The sequence below is a fragment of the Talpa europaea genome (assembly GCF_964194135.1).
Source record: "Talpa europaea genome assembly, chromosome: 7".
In the NCBI taxonomy this organism is placed as follows: Eukaryota; Metazoa; Chordata; class Mammalia; order Eulipotyphla; family Talpidae; genus Talpa; species Talpa europaea.
The window spans coordinates 70,347,699-70,369,404 of NC_140074.1; the positions used below are offsets into that span (position 1 = coordinate 70,347,699).

Sequence of the window (21,706 nt, forward strand, 5' to 3'; positions counted from 1 at the left end):
AGATGGTATCATTTGTAAACCTCAGGAGATAAAAATTAAGACATGGCCGGTGGGCCTTGGTAAAAGAGCCCAAGAGGCTGAGGGAGAAAGCCCTTGCCAATTTCTCTGCAGGTAAGCAGAGGAAAAGCCAAATCAGAAAGGCAAAAACTGGTGCTGAGATTGGGGAAGCCCTGAGCGGCTGTTAAGCAGCCTAAGTATGCTAAAGAGTGAGTCTCTTAAAATCACCTGTGGGTGATGCCCTATTCATTGTTGAGTAAGGGTGAGGCGCTGAGGAACCCGTCCTTGGGGGACGGGTGGTGAACGTGGATTGTGGTGGAGCCCACAGCCAAAGAGGGGACCCAAGAGAGGCCGCATGTGGATCTTGTATCCATGGATCCCCGACCCATGTGCATGTGCAAAGAGTTGGCCTGAGTGCAGGGGTCTGCGTGTCGCATTGATGGCTATGAAAGCCGAGTGTTGGAGTGGCCGCACACAGAAACCCTGAGGATTGGGCGATTACCCCGAAAGAGTACAGAATCGCCAATCCAAGAGTGAGTGCATCCTGGGGGTGGATGTGGTGTGGCTTGTGACTGAGACCACAGCTGGAGAAGGCCAGGAAGCCTGATGGCTCCTGACATGTGATGGCAGATGCTTGAGTGGTTCCCCCTTCACATGAGCAGTGCCTTTGGGAGCAGAAGTGGTGGATCATCTGCTGGTGCCAATAATCTTGTCTTTTGCCCCTAGGTTGGTGCCCTGTCTGGACTTATTTGTGTTCTGTTGTATTTTGTTATATTGTGATGTATACTATTTACTTTTGTGGGCCATGGCTGCAGTGTTAATATTTTTCAAGGGAAAAACTTGCATGTAACTTGTGTATAGACTGATAATAGACTCTATGGCAGAAAACCCTGAGGGGGTGAATTGTAGACTGAATAAAAGGTATTGGGCTTTTCAGCCCTCCTGCCATTAGGACTGATGATGGTTCCTGCAGTTCTGAATGCATGCCTTATGGCGGGCACCTGGAGTAGCGTGTGGGCATATGTAAGTGAGTTCACCTGGGCTGAGACGGCTTATGAGGGAGGCCTCACAGGGATGCCAGCAGGAAGAGCAGAACGAAGTAGAGCAAGAGAGCAAAGTGCGAAAGAGAAGCAGAGGCCATGAGAAAATGCTGGGGAGCCCTGAAAGAGTGAAGACTTGATGGGGGCTGGGAGGCCTGCCAGCCTCCAGGTCCCCCAGCACCCCTGCCTGCCATGTACCTGGTAAATCCCAATAAAAGTCTGCAAAAGCCACCAAGGGCTCCAGGACTCTCCTTCACCCATCTGCTCAGGTCATAGAGATCCTGCCCTGTGCCTCCCTGCCCCTGCAGACCCCCTAATTTGTTGTGTGGCCTCAGGGGGTTCCTTCCATTCTCTAGGCCTCAGGTTTCCCATCAATAGAAAGAAGGGAGTGGATCAGGTGGGTCTTTTCCAGGCTGACCCTCATTGGGTTGCGTTGGAGGCGAAATTGATTGACCAGCTCAAGATCAAAGAAGCTGAGTCAGAGTTGAGGTCCAGCTCAGCCTTGACCCCCTCAGCCAAGAAGAGGGTTTTAATGATCTGCCACTTGAATTGTTACAGGCCTGAGAGCCCCACTCAGGAAAAAACAGGTTTGCTGGGGGGTAGGCTACCCTGCCCCCCAACTTCCCAAGGGGTCTCCTTACATAAATTACATAAACTGCAAAGCCCTGATTGAGAGAACTACATTTGACCTCTCATTACACTCTCTCCTCCCATCCCAAATCACTGTTTCCGACAGGATCTTGTTTTGTATTTTAAAAAAGGATCTTGGGCCTCCCCTGGTGGCGCAGTGGTTGAGCGCTGGGTTGGGAGGCTGCTCTCAGCCTCTGAGTGCCAGTTCGCTCCCCGGCCTGCCAGGGAGCAAACCACATGGAGCAGCAGACCTCTCCTAACTCGCCTGCTGCTCCCCTCAGCAGTGTATTCCAGTAGATGTGCCTGTTCCTCTCCCCACTCTGTCTCTGGTGAATCCTCTTACCCCCCATATCTCTGCCTGTACCCCAGCTCTTGTATGCATAAATAAATCTTTTTTTTAAAAAAAGGATGTTTTGAATTGTGTCTTATATTTTATTTTTTTAGAAGATTTATTTATGTATACAAGAGCTGGGGTACAGGCCAGAGGTGTCGGAGGTGAGAGGATTCACCAGAGACAGTGGGGAGCAAAACAGGCAGGTGGACGGAAATACACTGCTGAGGAGAGCAGCGGGCGAGACAGGAGAGGATTGCCGCGCCATGTGGGACCCTCGCTGGCTGGCCGGGATAGAACCAGCACTACAGAGGCTGCGGACAGCTTCACAGCGCTGCGTTCAACCACCTGAGCCACCAGGGGAGGCCCTAAAAAAAAGATTTTTTTAAAGATTTATTTATTTATGCATACAAGAGCTGGGGTACGCACCAGAGACATGGGGGGGGGGGTGAGAGGATTCACCAGAGATAGAGTGGGGAACAGAACAGGCAGAATGATAGAAATACACTGCTGAGGGGAGAAGGGGGCGAGACAGGAGAGGTCTGCTGCACCTCGTGGGTAGCTCCCTGGCCAGGGATCAAACTTCTGCTGCAGAGGCTGTGGATAGCTTCATAGGTTGCTTCTTAACCCTTGTGCCACAGGGAGGCCCAAAAAAAGATTTATTTTCATTTATGCATACAAGAACTGGGGTACAGGCCGGGGGGTGGAGGTGAGAGGATTCACCAGAAACAGAGTGGGGAGCAGAACAGGCAGATCCACTGAAATACACTGCTGAGGGGAGCAGTGGGTGAGTCAAGAAAGGTCTGCTGTGCCATGTGGGTGAGCTCCCTGGCCAGGGATCAAACTAATGCTACAGTAGTTACAAATAGCTTCTTAGTGCTGATGCTTAACTCCTTGCACCACCAGGGGGCCCCAAAGACCCTTTTTTCAAATAAGTCACATTGGGAAGGATTAGGGATCAGGACTTCATCAGATTTTTTTTGTGGGGGGGTTGTGGATGGTTGTGGACATAATTCAACCCATAACAAGGTGTATTGTCTGCAACCAGCCATGAATGTCAGTTTCATTTGTAACAGAAACATAGCTAAGCAAACAAAGACTATATACTGGAGGGATATTGGGTGACTCCTGGGGTCCAAAGAGGACTGAGAAAGTTAGGCTTTGGGGACAATCAGGGAGCCCAGAGCAAAAACTCCAGGACACCCCCAGATGACTGCTCCAACATACTGCCAGCATAGTGGCCATTTTCTCAAGACACAAATTCACAGAAGAGTCCTAGGTTCAGCCTGTGTGGAACCAGGGCTTGTTGAGGGCCTTGTGGTTGAGATCAAAGGGTGGACAGGCTTGCTGGGACCTCCTGGGGTGCAGGGGGACTGTTCCACAAAGGAAAGAGGGGACTACTAAAAAGAGGGGGGAGGGTTGTGTTGTGCAGTCAAAACCACAGGTTTGCGGCACATTGAAATTCGTTTGAGAAAGATGTTCAGCTCAGGCAGTAATATTTCTAAGTATTTTGGCACTTAAAGGAATCATTTAGTCATCTGGAAAATGCAGAACTGTGGAAAAATGTAGTGTCATGTGGTAAAAAGAGCTCTTGAGGTGGAATCGGGAGAGCAGGTTTTGTTTTATAAAAATATCTGCAGAGGGGTAATGCCATTCTGGAAACCGAAGAGAAGCAACTGAAAAGCTTGGAAACAACAGGAACGTTCTACCATGAATCAAGTTACTAAATGGAACTACACATAATGCTCTATAAATCAATTAGGGAAACAGCAGAACAGAAGCGAAGATGGTTTACATTAGCTACGAAGCCATTTGTAAAGGAAAATTTTCAGCAAAGTGTCTCTATTAAAACAAAAGCAAATCAGATTCTCTTTGGAGGCATAAAAGACAAAGGATGAAGATTATAAAGATGTCCTTTCTCGCTAATTTGATTTATTTAGGGCAAACATCTCTGCCACCTAAAGCATTTCAGCTAATTGAAAATCTTAACTTTTTTAAACCTGAAAACAGGAGTCTGAAATTCATGGGGCCTCCCTGGTGGCACAAAGGGTTAAGATGCAACCCATGAAGCTATCCGCAGCCTCTGCAGCACAAGTTCCATCCCCAGCCAGGGAGCTACCCACATGGTGCAGCAGACCTCTCCTAACTCACCCAATGCTCCCCTCAGCAGTGTGTTTCAGTCACTCTGCCTGTTCTGCCCCTCTCTCTGCCTCTGGTGAATCCTCTCACCCCCCTCCCCACACCTCTGTCCTGTACCCCAGTTCTTGTTCAAGGTGTCAAGAATTCTCTTGTTCTTGGAAGTCAGGGCCTCATAGCCAGTAAGCTTCCTCCCAGCGGTCCAGAGGCACCTTTTTATTCTGGTTCTGGCACTTAATGATCTGCGAGGCCTGGGCAAGGAGCGTGACTGCTGAAGGCTTTAGTTTCCTAATCCTGGAAGTGGGATAACAATACCTTCCTGCATCACAGAGCTATAGCAAGGACTGAGTGAGAGAAAGTGTGTTATCAATTAAAAGACATGCTTCATGTTATATCTACAATTTTTTTTTTTTTTTTTGTGGGACCCTCGCCGGCGGCCGGAGAACGAACTGGCGCGGCAGAGGCTGCGGGCAGCCTTGTAGCCCAGTGCTCAACCGCTGCGCCACCAGGGGAGGCCCTATATCTACAATTTTTAAATTTCCCAACAATACCAGATAAATGCAACAATCACACAAGAAAAGTCTGCACTGCTCTCATCCTAAAACAAACAAACAAACAAACAAAAAAAAAACAAAAACCAACAGCACCGTTTCTGTTATCAAAATCAGTTACATGATAATTTATAAAGATTTATAGGGCCTCCCTGGTGGCTCAAGGGGTTAAGGCTCAGTTTTATGAAGCTATCAGCAGCCACTGAAGCAGGAGTTCCACCCCCACCCAGGGAGCTGCATCACATGGTGCAGCAGACCTCGCCTGTCTCGCTGGCTGCTCCCCTGAGCAGTGTATTTCTGTCAATCTGCCTGTTCTACTCCCCACTCTGGTGAATCCTCTCAGCCCCCCACCCCTCTGGCCTACACCCCAGCTCTTGTATACAAAAATAAATCTTTAAAAAAAAAAGATTTATATTCTTGGGGCAGAGAGAAAAGTTAATGTGAGCTGCCAGCATTATCTTAGACAACTCGTGTTTTTTTTGTTTGTTTTAAAGGTTTATTTATTTATAATAAATACAAAGTGTCCAGAACATAGTAAATGTTCAACAAGTGGTAACTATTACAATTACCATAGTAAGAGCAATAGTTACTGCTACTACTGGGAGTCTTTGCAGCTCTGAAATTCTAGGATAATATATCAGAGGAGGGCCTCACCTGGTGGCGCAGCGGTTGAGCGCTGGGCTGCGAAGCTGCCCACAGCTTCTACAGCGAGGGCTCGATCCCCGGCCCCCAGTGAGGGTCCCACATGGCGCGCAGACCTCTCCTGCGTCCCGCTGCTCCCCTCAGCAGTGTACTTCGGTCCTTCTGCCTGCTCTGCTCCCCGCTCTGGCTCTGGTGGATCCTCTCACCCTCCCGCGCTGCTGACTGTACCCAGTGCTTGTACAAATAAATAAATAAAACTTAAAAAAAAAAAAGTCAGAGTATAGCCAAAAACATGAAGTCAATAAAAAAGATACTCTAATAGCGCTTGAGTCAGTATGGCAAGTGGGACTTTTTTTTTTTAAAGATTTATTTATTTATTCATTCAAGCACTGGGTACAGTCAGAAGCGCGGGAGGGTGAGAGAATTCACCAGAGCCAGAGCGGGGATCAGAACAGGCAGAAGGACCGAAGTACATTGCTGAGGGGAGCAGCGGGCACGGCAGGAGAGGTCTGTCGTGCCATGTGGGACCCTCGCTGGCCGGCCGGGATCGAACCGGCGCTGCACAAGTTGCGGGCAGCTTCGCAGCCCAGCGCTCAACCGCTGCGCCAGCGGGGAGGCCCAAGTGGGACATTTTTTCCTGAAGACAGGCCCGCGTGCTCACAGGGCCTCATCTAACCGTGGTGACTCACAGCCAGAGTGCAGCTGCTTGGGCCTCCTCTGGAAAACGGGAGAGAAGAGGGTGGAAGGTGCTGGACAGGGGAGACCCCTGGCCTGGAGACCACAACTGATGGCCCTTCAGAGATTCTAGTCCCAGGATTTTTAACTTTTACATTAAACTGAGGGACTTTGTTTTTCAGCAAGTAATTTTATGAGTAGACGCCAACCCAAAAAGGCCAACGCAAAGCAATGCCCCCTTCCTTCCTTGGGGAGGGAACAACCCTGTTACAGGCCAGGATCATCTGTGCCGCTCAGGGAGAAAGATGCTGGTTCGGGGAGGGGGTGGAGCCTAATGACTCTTGTCAGTGATTGGTTTAGAACAGACCATGTGATGCGATTCTGGCCAATGAGATGTGAGGGGCCATCTGCTGGGGGGGGGATCTCAGTCACTCCCATAATAATTGGCATCACTGTGAGCCCCCTTGATAGGAACGGAGCACAACGCCTGGGGTGCAGGGAGGGGTGTGTTTGGGTATGCTGACCACGTGAGGGTGTCTAGAGGGGGTGGGGAATGGAGTGTAGGGACAGGAAGGCTCTGAGCAGGATCTCTATGATCCAAGCAGACGGGTAAAGGAGCGTCCTGGAGCCCTCGGTGGCTTATTCAGGGTTTTATTGAGTTTACCAGGTACATGGGCCAGCAGGGGTGCTGGGGGTGGGGCGGGCAGGAGGCTGGCAAGTCTCCCAGCCCCCTGCGAATCTTCACTCTTTCTGGGCTCCCTGGTGTTCTGGTTCTTCCTGCCCGTTCCTTCCAAACCACTGCTGCTCTTGCTCTCCTCTGGTGGTTCTGTTTCTCTGGCTCCTGACGCTGCCCTTACAAGCCCAGTCTCAGCCCAGGTATACCCCACTTCAGGCACACATTCAGGACCGCAGGGATCCATCATTAATCCTAATGGTGGGATGGCAGAAAAAGCCTGATAATCACTTACCCTACAAGAGCCTACTGTGAGCTCAGGTGGGGGCATCATCCCACTGTGGAGGAAGAAGAGGGCAAAGCTAAGAATAAACAGAGGGCACTTGGAGACACTTCATTACCTGAGTACCACGTGTCCCACAGAGCAAGTCAGGGAAACCATACTCTACCTGATAGCTGAAGGATGAACAAAACCCTGTCTGATGGTGGGGAGGAAGCGGGAAAGAGACAGAGCATGGACAAAGGTTGGAGAGAACACGCACATATACAAGCATACAATGCATTCAAAGAACTGTTGGAAGTCCAGTAAGACAAGAGCATAGATTGCAAGGTGGGGATTAGGAGTCTGGAGAGTCTGGAGAGCACAAACCGTGGGAGAAATTTATATTGATAAGACTGTCACAAGTGGGTCTCCCTGGTGGTGAAGGGGTTTAAGTCTCAGTGCTATCAAGCTATCACCAGCCATTGAGGCATGAGTTCCATCCCCAGCCAAGGAGCTGACTCACATGGCACAGCAGACCTCTCCTGTCTCACCCGCTGATCCCCTCAGCAGTATATTTCAGTGGATCTGCCTGTTCTGCTTCCCACTCTGTCTCTGGTGAATCCTCTCACCACCACCCCCACATCTCTGGCCTAATCCCCAGTTCTTATATGCATAAATAAAAATAAAATAAATCTTGGGGGGAAAAAAAACTGTCAGAGGTAATAGAAAATTCAAAGTGACAAAACAGTAACTATTGGCTCATGCAACAGAGAAGTCCAGATGCAGATGGATACTTGGGTTAACTTAATTCAGTGACTCATATCACCAAAGACCTCTTCCCACCATTCCATTCTGCCACAGTTTTACATTAATTTCAAGGCTGCTTCCATTATGGTTACAAAATGGCTGCTCACTGTTCCAATAACTGCTTCCTTATCCATGTCTAGACAAGGGAAAGTGGATTTCCTCAGCTATCAAGTGCTTTAGAACTTCACCCTGATTGCACTCACCTCAGTCATAAGCCCTCTACAGAGACCAGGACAATGGTGGCCCTCTGATGGCCATGTAAGTACCATGGACTTTATCTTAAGGGCATGGGAACCATTAAAAGGAGTGAAATATGTGCATTTTAGAAAGATGGCTTTGGCATGCTGAACTAATCAAGACCCATTAGGAGACGGGTGCAGTCATGGAGGTAAGAGGTATGAAAGTGCAGGCTAGGCACCTCCCTGGTGGCGCAAGGGGATAAGCACAGCACTATGAAGCTATCTGCAGCCCCTGCAGCATGAGTTTGATCCCCGCTGGCCAGGGAGCTACTTGCATAGCACGGCAGACCTCTCCTGTCTCGTCTGCTGCTCCCCTCAGCACTGTATTCAGTGGATCTCCCTGTTCTGCTCCCCACTCTGTCTCTGGTGAATCCTCTCAACGCCCTCCCCCACCTCTGTCCTGTACCCCAATTCTTATATGCATATATAAATAAATCTTTTTTTTTTAAAAAAGTGTGGGCTAGGATGGAAGATATAGATGAAAAGTTTAGGAGGTAGATTCCAAGGTTTGATGATTCAATATCAGGAATAAAAGAAAAGATGGCACCAGGTTTCTGGCTTTGGTCACTGGGTGGAGGGTGGTGGTGGTCTTTGAAGGAGAAGAAAGAGGAGGGTTTTTTTTTTAAGATTTACTTTATTTATGCATACAAGAACTGTGTGTAGGCCAGAGTTGCAGGGAGTGAGAGGATTCACCAGAGAGAGAATGGGGAGCAGAACAGGCAGATCCACTGAAATATACTGCTGAGGGGAGCAGCGGGTAAGACAGGAGAGGTCTGCTGTACTATGTGGGTCAGCTCCCTGGCCAGGCATCGAACTCATGCCACAGTGGCTGATGATACCTTGATAGCGCTGAGACTTAACCTCTGCACCACCAGGGAGGACCAGAAAGAGGAGGTTTGTGGGTAAGATGAATTCACCTTGATGTCTGTTGAACTTGAGATATATTTGTGGGACATCCAAGTGGGGCTATCCAGTGGGCAAATGGTTAGAGATCTAACATGGGGGAGAGTCCCACCTGGGAATACTTGGTTGTCATCAACTTAAAGAAGCCACTGGAGTGGATAAACTGCCTACAAAGAGTATGAAGATGATGGGGCGAAAGGCATGCATATCTGTAGCATACTGCATTCCTTCTTGTCCTGTGCATCCACTTCAGTTCCAAAATAGGCTAATGGCTCATTTGTGCCCCCCATGAAAATATGTCCACATCCTGACTCCTGGAGCCTGTGATGTGACCTTATTTGGAAAAAGGATCTTTGCAGATGTAATTAAGTGAATCTAGAGGTTAAGCCATCCTGGGTTATCCTGGAGAAACCTAAATCCAATGACAAATGTCTCTAACAGGGATATCCAGTGGAGAGACACAGAGACAAGAGAGTTCATGAGAAGCCAGTGGCAGAGACTGGAGTAGTACAGCCACAAGCCAAGGGTTGCCTAGAGCCACGAGATGCTAGAAGAGGCCCTAGAAACTTCAGAAGTAGCAGGGCCCTTCACTTCAGACTCCTGGCCTCCAAAACTGTGAGAGAATAAATTTCTGTTGTTTTAAGTCACAGAGTTTGTGGCTATTTGTTATGGTAGTTCTAGGAAATTAACAGGAACTGAGGAGGGCCCGAACTAAGGGACAGCCACCAGGTTCCGGGGGGCTTTGATGTGTATGTCTTTGCTTCCAATCCACAACTGGGAAGCAGGACCCCTCACTATCTGAAAGCCCAGATCCCAATGACCAAAGACTTGGCCTTAACCACAGAAAGGTCATGAATCAGCCAGAGGGTGCCCCAGGCAGTTGGCCCCTGGGTACACTCTGTCCCAACCCAGGGAAACTCAGGAAATAAGACTCTGGGAGCTCAAACCTGTTTTAGGGTTTGGCAGATTCCCAGCTGCAAAGACTTAATCCAGGGTCAGAGTCCATATCCCCCACCCAGACCAGAGATAGAGTCACACCCAGAAACAGACAGTGCAAGTAAGAACTTCGTGGACATTGGCATTTGGAAAATTTGAGAGCTCTAACAGATCTGCATCTAGAGCCAGTTCTGGGCTCAGAAATGCTAAGAGAAAGCAGCAGAGATGGTAAGGAGATGTGCGGACATCGAGAGTGCCACGGAGATGTAGGCATAAGATCCTGACTAGGAAAGAGCTTAAAAAGGAAAAAGAAACATATAGAACTTTTGGAAAGAGGGACAATGACACTGGTATTGGAGAATGATCTCCGGATATGTAGACTCCAGACTCCAGTTAGCATGGTGCTTAGTCCTCTGTGCTTCTCATGACGTCTCCCACCTCAACTAGATTAGTTACCAATTCCTTCTTGTCCAGGTCTACTGAATTCAAATATTACTGTGTACCTTTACTGGGTCAGGGCCCAAGCAGAGTGCTGACTAAATAGCTAACCAAGATAAGAAGTGACCAACAAGGGGGCACACTAGGTCACATTGCCATGGGTGGCTCTTAATGGCTCCAAAAATGGCAACCTAGATTGCCTGACTGACTACCTGCTAAAGTGAATAGAGGACATCTGCTGTTTGGTTGTGCAGTTTTGGTATACAATCAGAGGGACAGTCACCCTGACAAGGCAGATAATTTGAGGAGCCATAGAAATGTGATGTTGGGCCTCCCTGGTGGCCTAGGGGTTAAGTCTCAGTGCTATCACCTCTACAGCCTGAGATTGATCCCTGGCCAGGGAGCTAACCCACATGGCACAGCAGACCTCTTCTGTCTCACCCACTGCTCCCCTCAGCAGTGTATTTCAATAAATATGCCTGCTCTGTTCCCCACTCTGTCTCTGGTGAATCTTCTCAACCCCAGCACCTCTGGCCTACTCCCCAGTTCTTCTACTAAATAATAATAATGAAAAAAGTGATGTCGTGCTCCTGGAATAGTGTGGTTTTACCTGCATGGGTCATTGACAAAGAGTTCCTTGTCTTAAAGTCAATTTGTTTTTTCTTAAGTTCTGGCAAGGTGATCCGCAAGAGAGAAAATGCTCAAAAATGGCTGCTGAATAAAGAACTCAATCAATCGATCAAAGACTGGACCCTGCCCTTGTGGAGCTTACAGTTATTAGGGTAGATAAAAGTCATAAATCACCCTAATAGGAGTTAGATGGTAGGCAAGGTTATTAGGGAGGGCCAGCAAAGGCACCAGAAACCTCTTCCTGTGGTACAGAATTTGGTCGAGTAAGACTTCCTGGAGGCGATGGTTTTTGAGCTGTCTTGAAATATCAAGGGATTTAGAGAATGGAGACGAAAGAACTACTTAGCAGGGCATTGGGTGCACAAGCATTGATCCATCAGAGTGGAAGTTGGCTGAGGTAGTCAAGAGTCTTCCCTGTGCCAAGTATTATCTCTTTGGATTCTCTGGATAAGAGATTATGAGATGGTCAGTAGAGACTTCAGGGAAGGCACAGTAGCAGGATTAGAAATATGGCAATATATGTATTTTAAAGATTTATTTATTTATGCATATAAGACCTGGGGTGTAGGCCAGAGGTGTGAGGTGGTGAGAGGATTCACCAGACACCTAGTGGGGAGCAGAACAGATGGGTTGAATGGAATACACTGCTGAGGGGAGCAGCGGGCAAGACAGGAGAGGTCTGCTGCACCATGTCGGTTAGCTCACTGGCCTGGGATTGATGTTGTGCTGCAGTGGCTGGCAATAGCTTCATAGTGCTGAGACTTAACCCCTTGTGCTACCAGGGAAGGCACAGTATATGTTTTTTAATCTATGTAAACATACTACTAAATGTGAGCCCTATCACCACCACCGGCTGAGTTCATTCCCCGGCCAGGGAGCTAACCCAAATGGTGCAGCAGACCTCTCCTGTCTTGTCCCTCAGCAGTGCATTTCAGTAGGTCCGCCTGTTCTGCTTCCCACTCTGACTCTGGTGAATCCCCTCATTCCCTGCACCTCTGGCTTTCACCCCAGTTCTTCTACACAAAATAAATTTAAAAAATTTTAAAAATAAAATGAATGTGAGCCCTGGATATGGGTTTTTTGTTTGTTTGTTTTTGTGGGACCCTCGCTGGTGGCCGGGGAACGAACCAGTGCTGCAGAGACTGCGGGCAGCCTTGCAGCTCGCAGCCCAGCTCTCAACCGCTGCACCACCAGGGGAGGCCCTGAGCCCTGTATATGAACAAACCTCCTGAGATGGACACATTCTAGTTAGCCCGGGTCATGGACCTTCCTAGAATGCAGACCACAGACCCGCAAGGGCTGCTCTCTGCTGCAGTGCTTTGGGCTTGCAACAGTACCTGGAGGGCTGGGGGAGACTCAGTAAATGTTCATTAAATGAACAGACCCATTCTTGGGGTCCTCTCACTCTTCATCTCCTTGCACCTACTTTCCCCTCTAATTCATGCTCCACACCAGACCTCTACATGATAGAACTGGAGTCTATCATTCCACTCAAAATATTTATTGGCCAGAATACCATTCTCCCCATTGTTTATACGGATTGAACTGCTACTTCATCAAATCTCACATCGAATTTGCCTACTTCTGTATTACCTTCCGAGGCAGAATTAAACTCTCTCCCCTAAATATTCTTTGAGGAAGTGTTTGGCATCACTTGCTAGCCATTCACCTCATTAGGACAGGAACAGTGTCTTGTTCACTTTGGTGCCTTGAGTCCACAGCCTAGTGTCTTTAGTGCCTGGTAGGTGCCTGGTAGGTGTCTTTAGTGCCTGGTAGGTGCTTTGTTGCATCTAAGTGCAAATGGCATTCCAAGCAGCAAGAACTGGATGAACAGAGGTAGTAAAAGACTTGGGGGAAACATGGATTGTTTGATTTAGCAGGAATATGGGGGGGGGCACTGGTAGATAAGATGAGATGGAAAGTTCTGTTGGGGAGGATTTTTAAGGGACTTGGATGTGGGCTAGATGGAGAAGATGGGCAGATGAAAAGTACTTTGGTAGTGGTGAGAAGCCAAGAAGCCAATTTGAGCAGCAGCCCCTGAGCCCCGTCCCTTGTTTCCTCAGTGGATCCCAGTCCCAGCTTCAGGCCCCACTGCGCAACTGCTGCTGTTACTGCTGGTCCTGTAGCCTGTCCATCCCCAGGACCAGGCCCAGATGCAAGGGACTCCACTCATGGGAGGAGAAGCCAATGAAAAGTAAATTCAGTTTAATCCATCGGAGTCCCCTTCATACATACACACAGCTTTCCATTCCTACTCAAATTCCCCTCCCAACTGCCCACCCACCCATCCACCCCCAGTAGCTTGCCCTATCCCTTTATGGACTCCCTAGCTGGGGCAGGGATGTATATATAGGCTGCTTCTCCTGTCAGTCAGAGGATGTGGGGGGCCCCAATTCCCTAGCTCCCCTTCCCTGCCAGGGGCTGGGAAGCAGGCCAAGGCTAGCTGAAGTTGGCTGGTGAGCAGCTGGGAGGTGCCAGGGAGAGTCTGTGTAGCGCCAGGTGGTGCCTTGGGTTCCAGGTTGAGCCCGTGACCCCGATAACCTTCTGCCTGCACATATACCTGCCCCTCACTGCACCCCCATCGCAACTTTGGTGTCGGAAAGGGGGCACAGGGCCAGACAGATCCTCGGGACTTTGGCTCCATTTCTACAAAAGGGCACTTTCTGAGTCAGCCTACTCCCCTCCAGGCTTGCTCCTCCCCCACCCAGCTCCTGTTTCCAATGCACGTACAGCCCGTACACACCCGTGCACACCGTGCCCCGGAACACCCCACAGTCAGCCACATGGCTCCCCTATGCCCCTGTTTCTTGTTCCCTCTGTGGATCCCGTTTCCAGCTTCAGGTCCTGCTGTGCAACTGCTGCTGTTACTGCTGGTCCTTCAGCCTGTCCATCCTCAGGACCAGGCCCAGACGCAAGGGACTCCGCTCGTGGGAGGAGATTCATCTGGGGAAGATGCTCCTCTGGGCAAGGAGGATCTGCCCAGTGAAGAGGATCCACCCAGACAGGAAGACCCACCTGTACTGAAGACTGAGCCAGGAGAAGAGGACACTCTGAAGATAGAAGATCTACCTACCAAGGCTCCTGGGGACACTCAGGACACCAAGAATAATGCACACAGAGACCACAAAGGTAAGTGGCCACAAGCCCTCTAAATCTAGGCCCCAGGAAGTTTGTGTCCCCCAACCCCTTTGTAAACCCCAGCCTAAGCTGGGATTATTCAGGGAAGGAGAGGTGCCTGTACTCTGAGAGCAGCCCCCACCGACCCCCCAACTCCCAAAGCAGCCATGCCACTAGGCCCTTCCCCTCTCATAGCTGGGAGGGAGATTGGGTGGCGAGACAAAAAAGGGGCACAGAAGGAGAGGTGAGCAGGAAGAGACAGGAAAGAGAAAGGGGGAACTGGGGAGAAGAGAGTGGAGGAATGTGGAGAGAGAAAACCGAGATGGAGAGAAGTAACAGTGAGCAGGATCCAGAGGGAGAACAGGCAGGGCTTGTAGAGATGAACTGTCTCCAGCCTACAGATGAGAACAGATTTGGGTCCAGGAAAACGGCAGGGAGGGGGGCCTGGCATCTTAACTCCCAAGCCAGGAGCTTTGGGAAGGAGTGGGAGACCAGGAGGGAAAGAGGCTGAGTGGCTGGGAGGGGAGGGCTGTGAAGGGGGGGAGGGAAGGAAAGGTGGCGCAGTCATTTGGGACCAGGGAGTGAGTCCCAGCCCACCCCAGCCCACCCCAGCCCTTTACAGACCGTAAGACAGGGGTTGCAAACTGGTAGCTCAGAGGTGGGTGGTACTTTTGTGAGGGCAAGCTGTAATCTATTGTGCTTTCCACCTGGCCAGCCTCAGGCAGTCTGTTACTTGCTGTGCCCCTGTAAGGCATCTGAGTTTGAGAACCCCTGCCAGTGAGGGGAGGGCATCTCTTTTGGCCACTGGGGAAGGGCAGGACTGGAAGACTGATCTCTTCATCCTCATTTATACAGGGGGTGACCACAGTCACTGGCGCTATGGAGGTGAGAAACCCACCCCTGCACACACCCCATCTGGGCACCCAGCTGTTTTGGCATACTCCCCAATCATGCCCGAACTCGGGTCCTTGGTCACCTGCCCAACGCATCCACGTTGGCCAGTCTCGGACACCAGCGGCTGCCAGTCTCTGTTCACAGTCCAGATTTCTATTTCCTGCCCCAAGCCTCCTGACTCCACCCTCTCCCTTTTTCTGCCCTGCTTCTCTCAAAGTTCTTGATCTTGTCACCAGACTTCCCTGGCCCTCCTCTCCCACCCCAGGCGGTCCGTCCTGGTCCCAGGTGTCGGCAGACTGCGCTGGGCGCTTCCAGTCCCCGGTGGATATCCGCCCCGAGCTCGCCGCCTACTGTCCCGCCCTGCGACCTCCGGAGCTCCTGGGCTTTGAGCTCCTGCCTCTCCCAGAGCTACGTCTGCGCAACAATGGCCACACTGGTGAGGGGTCTCCGGGCAGAGCCTCAGAGGAGGTGGTGGGCGGCCTGGGGTTGTGGGATGGTGCTGGGGTTTGGCTGGTCCCCGTGGCGGGCGAGGTGGGGCCGGCTCACCTGCCTCTCCCACCTCAGTGCAGCTGACTCTGCCTCCCGGGCTGGAGATGGCCCTGGGTCCTGGGCGGGAGTACAGAGCCCTGCAATTGCATCTGCACTGGGGATCTGCCGACCACCCGGGCTCAGAGCACACGGTTGGTGGCCACCGCTTCCCTGCCGAGGTGAGCACCCAATTGTCTGCAGAGGGATGAAGAGGAGGGAGGGTCTGGGGAACTTGCCCACTCCTTCTCTCCTTACTCTCTAGATCCATGTGGTTCACCTCAGCACTGCATTTAACAAAGTTGAGGAGGCCTTGGGGCGCCCTGGGGGCATAGCTGTGTTCTCCGCCTTTCTGCAGGTATCAGCCCTAGACAGCCCCCCACTCCTTGCTTCCCTCCCTGGGCTCAGGGTATCTTTCGGGCAGAAACCCCATGCCAGCATCCCTGTGATGCCTGGCTATCATCCTCATTCACTCGTTCTTTTTTTTTTTTAAGATTTATTTATTTATGCATACAAGAACTGGGGTACAGGCCAGAGGGGTGTGTGTGTGTGTGTGTGTGTGTGTGCTTGCGTGCGTGTGTGTGTGTGTATTCACCAGAGACAGAGTGGAGAACAGAACAGACAGACTGACTGAAATACACCGCTGAGGGGAGCAGCCAGTGAGTCAGGAGGGGTCTGCTGAACCATGTGTTTCACCTCCCTGGCCAGGAATTGAATTTGTGCTGTAGTGGCTGCAGATAGCTTCATAGTGCTGTGTCTTAACCCCTTGCATGACCAAGGAGTCCCCACTCATTCTTTTTTTTTTTTTTTCATTCACACCTACTGGGAGCCAGGCACTGAACCACAAAAGGAATTTCAAAACTGAGTCCTTTTCCTAAGGAACCCACGGTCAGTGGGGGAAATTGACACAACATACATTTGCAGAGGACACTGTAAAAGAGGGGATCAGGGAAGGCTTCACGGAGGGGGTGAAACTTGAGGGTTTCTCTAGTGGGAACACAAAGATCTTCCATGCCCAGCTGATAGTACCTGCAAAGACCAAGAATATGGCCTATTCAGGGAATGGCAGGTGGAATAGACCAGATTCAGGGAAAGTAATTTCTCTAATACTTCCCCTTTGTGAAATGCAATAAAGTTTAAAGAAATGTTTTATAAACTTTTGGACCAGTAATGATGAAAGCTACATGTGCATCGATGATTATAGGCTAGCAAAATGGAAGGATCTAAGATACTTTCTAGGTCCCTAACTGACTCCTTCGTGCCAGCCTCACGGCACAAAGTTCAGGAGGAGTGCCCCAGAAATAGCATATCCTTGCTCCAAAAGTCAAACAGATGGATTACTAAGGTGCATGCAGAAGAAATATATATATATACAAAGTTGTTATGGTTTTCCGAATATAAAGGCAGGGACTAGTTAGGCTGGAAAAGTTGGTTGGATCCAGGCTATTGAGAACCTTGGATCCTAGTCAAGTGTTCCATCTTCATCCTGCTCCTCCAATTTGCCATTGAAAACCAGTCCACCATGCTTATTAGGTTAGTTTGCAAAATAAGAGTAAGTTGACTTTGAATATATTAAGTTCTGTGTTGCCCCAGCATTCTCAGAGCTGAGGAATGGGGTAGGGCCTTGTGAACCTCACCTCACCTTCAGGCCTGCAGCCATAACCCCTGGACATATGTCTTAACCTGTCTTGTGCTGTTATTTCCTAGGAGGGCCCAGAGGAAAATAGCGCTTATGAGATTTTGCTGTCACATTTGCAAGAAATCGCAGAGGAAGGTTAGTGTGTTGCTGTAGTCACTGCCCCAAGGGAGCCTCAGGTCTGGGAGTGGAGCTGAACACCCTTGAGGAAGGGTTTGATGTGTGAACTGGTTGACTGTGATCTTGATAATAAAGAGGGAACCTATTAAAAGAGATAAATAGGCAAAAGCAAACCCTGCTAAATAAGACTTGGGGGTGGAACGGGGGCAGAATGGGCCTAGGAAGTCAAGAGGTATAAACTTCCAGTGAGAAAATGAATAAGTCATCAAGTGTAATATTCAGCATGGTCATTGTATATTTGAAAGTTGCAAGGGAACTAGATTTTTTTTAAAGATTTATTTATTTATGCATACATGAACTGGGGTATAGGCCAGAGGTACAGGGGGTGAGAGGATTCACCAGAGACAGAGTGGGGAGAACAGGTGGACTGACTGAAATACACTGCTGAGAGGAGAAGGGGGCAAGACAGGAGAGGTCTCCTGGGCCATGTGGGTAGCTCTCTGGCCAGCCGGGGATCAGATTGGGGCTGCAGTGGCTGCAGGTAGCTTCATAGTGCTGTGCTTAACCCCTTGTGCCACCAGGGAGGCCCAGGGACTAGATCTTTTTTTTAAAGATTTATTTATTTATTTATTTATTTATTTATTTATTTATTTATTTATTTATTTAATCTTTTTAAAAAGATTTATTTATTTATTTATTTATTTATTTATACAAGCACTGGGTACAGTCAGAAGCACAGGAGGGTGAGAGAATTCACCAGAGCCAGAGCAGGGAGCAGAACAGGCAGACTGACGAAATACACTGCTGAGGGGAGCAGTGGGCACAGCAGGAGAGGTCTGCGCACCATGTGGGGCCCTCACTGGTGGCTGGGGATCGAACCAGCGCTGCAGAGGCTGCGGGCAGCTTCGCAGCCCAGCGCTCAACCGCTGCGCCACCAGGGGAGGCCCTCAGGGACTAGATCTTAAAAGTCCTCATCACAAGAAAAAAATTGTAACTATGAGGGTGGATGTGAATGAGGCTTACAATCTATACAAATATCAAACCATTATGTTGCATACCTGAAACTAATATAACATTTGTGTCAATTATACATCAATAAAGAACATTTTAATAAAAAAGTAAGACCAAAAAATAGTTTGTAACTTCAGGAATGAATCTGGAGAGCTAAAAATTTTCTGAGAACCGTATTTCTCTTTCATAAACATCAAATATTTAAAATTTGTAAATCTTTTTATTGGAACTCTTTCTTACTCTGGGTCATTTTAAGTTTCATTAGTTCCACTAGACCTTAGGTTTTGCTAGACCTACAGCTTTTGAGTTTTTGTGTTATAATTATAACACATATTTAGTTTTGAGTTATTGTTTATAGTTTGTTTTAAAGATTTATTTATTTATTTATTTATTTATTTATTTATTTATTTATTTATTTATACAAGAACTGGGGTACAGGCCAGAGGTGTTGGGGGGTGGGGTGGTGAGAGGATTCACCAGAGACAGAATGGGGAACAGAACAGGCAGATTGATTGAAGTACGCTGCTGAGGGGAGCAGCAGGTGAGTCAGGAGAGGTCTGCTGCGCCATGTGGGTAGCTCCCTGGCCAGCCAGCAATCGAACTCATGCTGCAGTGGCTGCGGATAGCTTCATAGGTTGCGTCTTAACCCCTTCCGCCACCAGAGAGGCCCTATTGTTTATAGTTTTAAGTATTTACTGACAAGTTTTCAGCTCATTTTGATTCACTCTGGGGTTAAATCTGAGGTCCAGCATGTTATCACAGTGGAAAGTAAAAGTGAAGACTCAGAGGGAGGGCCTAGGGGGCTCTTCTTGCACCCTGGGAAGCCCTTTACTCTTCGCTCCTCTGAGTTATGTCTGTGCTGAGTTAAGGAAAGGGTACATTTGGTGAAACAATGGTCTCAGAGAGGTGAGTCAATATGGCTTCTGAAAGGTGAAACTGTACTGTACCCCCAAAGTTCCCAGGGTCGGGTGGGGAAATCCAGCCGGGACTCCAGCACACACCCTCTCCACAGATTCCGAGACGTGGGTCCCAGGACTGGACATATCTGCACTGCTGCCCTCTGACCTCAGGCGCTACTTCCGATATGAGGGGTCTCTGACCACACCCCCTTGTGCCCAGGGGGTCATCTGGACTGTGTTCAACCAGACAGTGAGGCTGAGTGCTAAGCAGGTAGAACTGCAGTGTGATGGTGACATAGGGATATGAGGGGTATACGATGAGGTGGGAAAGAGGAGGCATAAAAAGATCAAAGGGCTGGGTAGGGATGAGGGGGACATAGAGGTTCAGTCTTCTAGTGCTGGTTGTGATAGGTCTGGGAACCTTTTGCTTCCTGGTCATGAGCTCATCCCCTGTCCTGTCTGCTGATCTCCCTAGCTCCATACCCTTTCTTCCTCCCTGTGGGGACCTGATGACTCTCGGCTACAGCTGAACTTCCGGCCTGCACAGCCTTTGAATGGGCGAGTGATCGAGGCCTCTTTTCCTGCTGAAGTGGACAGAACCTCTAGGACTGTTGAGTCAGGTGTGACTTCGTCTGGTGTCCCACATTGCCACGTTGCCCTAGTCAAACTGTGTCTGTCACTGGTGGCCACAGCCCTGGCTCTAATGTCTCCTTTTTCTCTTTAGTCCACCTGAACTCCTCCTGCCTTGCTGCTGGTGAGTTTTGCTCCTCCTTTCCCCTGAGGCTGGGGGACACCCCTTTCATCCATTTAGCCCTAGGGGCTAGTGGGAAATACCTCTGCTTTCTCTCCTCTGCAAACTTCGAACCCCAATAGGACAGTGTCAAGTCAAGGTGGAGGGCTCCCCGGGGGACAAGAGTTGACATGATGAAGTTCCAGAAATCCCTTAGCATCCTCTTTTCCAAACAACCTTTTACTCCATGTTTAGGCAGGAAAAATGTGCTTACTTTGCCCTTCTTGTGAGTCCACCCACATCCCCTTCTGGCTTCTTCTGGATTCTGAGCCACCGAGGGCAGCTGGAGACCTTGGGGTGGAGGCATACATTAAACAGGTTTTCAGGGAACCCTACTGGCCCCTCTTCACCTTGAGGCGATTTCCCCTCTCCCTGCAGGTGACATCCTTGCCGTGGTTTTTGGCCTTCTCTTTGCTGTCACTAGCATCCTCTTCCTTGTACAAATGAGAAGGCAGCAAAGGTATGAGCTGTGCTAACCCCTCCCTCGGGTGCAGTCCTCACCTTTTCATGCAAGTGCCTGCAAATGAGCTCAGCACCCGCAAGCTTTCTGACTAGGCTTCTTTGTTGTACAGAAGATTCCAAAGCGGGACCAAAGGGAGTGCCAGCTACCACCCAGCGGAAGTCACTGAAACAGCCGCCTAGAGGGCTGCAACCTGGAGAATGTGCAGAGAAGCAGCCAGAGGATTCTGAGGGGCAGCTAGAGACATTGTCTTACCCCTTATACCACTTTCTTTTTAACCTCCAAAGATTTTTTTAAATAAATGTTTCTAATAAAAATATGGAACACATCTTTTTTTTCCAAGTCAGGATTCTGTATTCATTTGCTGTAACAGATTACCACAAACTTAATGGTGACACAAATTTATCTCTGGCCTCCAGAAATCCAAAATGAATTTTTTTTTTAAAGATTTATTTATGTGAAGAACTGGGGTATAGGCCAGAGGTATGGGGGTGAGATGAGTCACCAGAGACAGAGTGGGGAGCAGAACAGGCAGCTCTACTGAAATACACTGCTGAGGAGAGCAGCAGGCGAGACAGGTCTGCTGCACCATGTGGGTCAGCTCCCTGGCTGGGGATCCATCTCATGCTGCTGTGCAGTGGCTTGATAGCTTCATAGTGTTGAGACTTAACCCCTTGTGCCACCAGGGAGGCCCCCAAAATGAATCTTAAAGACTCAAAGTCAAGATGTGGGCAGGGTTAGCTGCTTCTCAGTGCTCTGAGGGAAGAATGTTTCCTTATCTTTTTCAGCTTCTAAAAGCCAAGCATTCCTTGGTTTGTGGCCCCCTCCTCACATCACTCCAGCCTATTGCTTTCGCTCTCATATCTCCTACTACTGTTTTTGATCTTCTTGTATCCCCCTGGTGATTATGTTGGGTAAACACAATGGCAGCAAAACTTCAGTTTAACCACAGGCCCGTTTCCCCTGTAAAGCAATGTCTCAGATTAGGGAGTGGACATCTTATCTACCACATATGTTATCAGGAAGGAGTCAGAAATGACTGACATTGTTGGAAGGGCCGTGTGCTTGTGTATGTGCGTGCATGTGCACCGTACACACGTCACACTGTACGTCTTAGGCAGGTTTAGCCTCTAGGCCTCAGATCACATGGAAGCTTTTGGACTTTCACCTGGTTTGAGTCAATCTGTGTAGCATCTTGCAGTTTTGCCTTAAGGGTGTACCATCTGGCCCAGGCACATGGAGACAGCAGTTCCCCTGCCCTGCAGGGAGTAAGGGCAGCTCTGCTTCCCACAGGCAAGTCACAACTCCTCAGAAAGCCGATTGAAAAGGAAATAATTGCAGAGCATAGTCCAACGCCCTCCTCA

General features: G+C 49.3%; 1 protein-coding gene across 2 annotated transcripts; it reads left to right on the plus strand.

Annotated features, from left to right (window-relative positions):
- Positions 1-13,658: 13,658 nt before the first annotated feature.
- Positions 13,659-20,524, plus strand: CA9 (carbonic anhydrase 9; the record flags this gene model as incomplete). Of its 2 annotated transcripts, none has more annotated exons than XM_084237180.1 (11): positions 13,659-14,019; positions 14,863-14,892; positions 15,167-15,337; positions 15,466-15,608; positions 15,692-15,784; positions 17,134-17,200; positions 19,206-19,363; positions 19,568-19,712; positions 19,817-19,846; positions 20,261-20,351; positions 20,467-20,524. In XM_084237180.1, the coding sequence occupies exons 1-11, from the start codon at positions 13,674-13,676 to the stop codon at positions 20,522-20,524; spliced, it is 1,332 nt and encodes a 443-aa protein (XP_084093306.1). In that variant the 5' UTR covers positions 13,659-13,673. The 2 variants fall into 2 exon arrangements, with proteins under 2 accessions (XP_084093306.1, XP_084093305.1); XM_084237179.1 differs by having other exon boundaries at positions 20,261-20,342; positions 20,455-20,524.
- Positions 20,525-21,706: the final 1,182 nt, after the last annotated feature.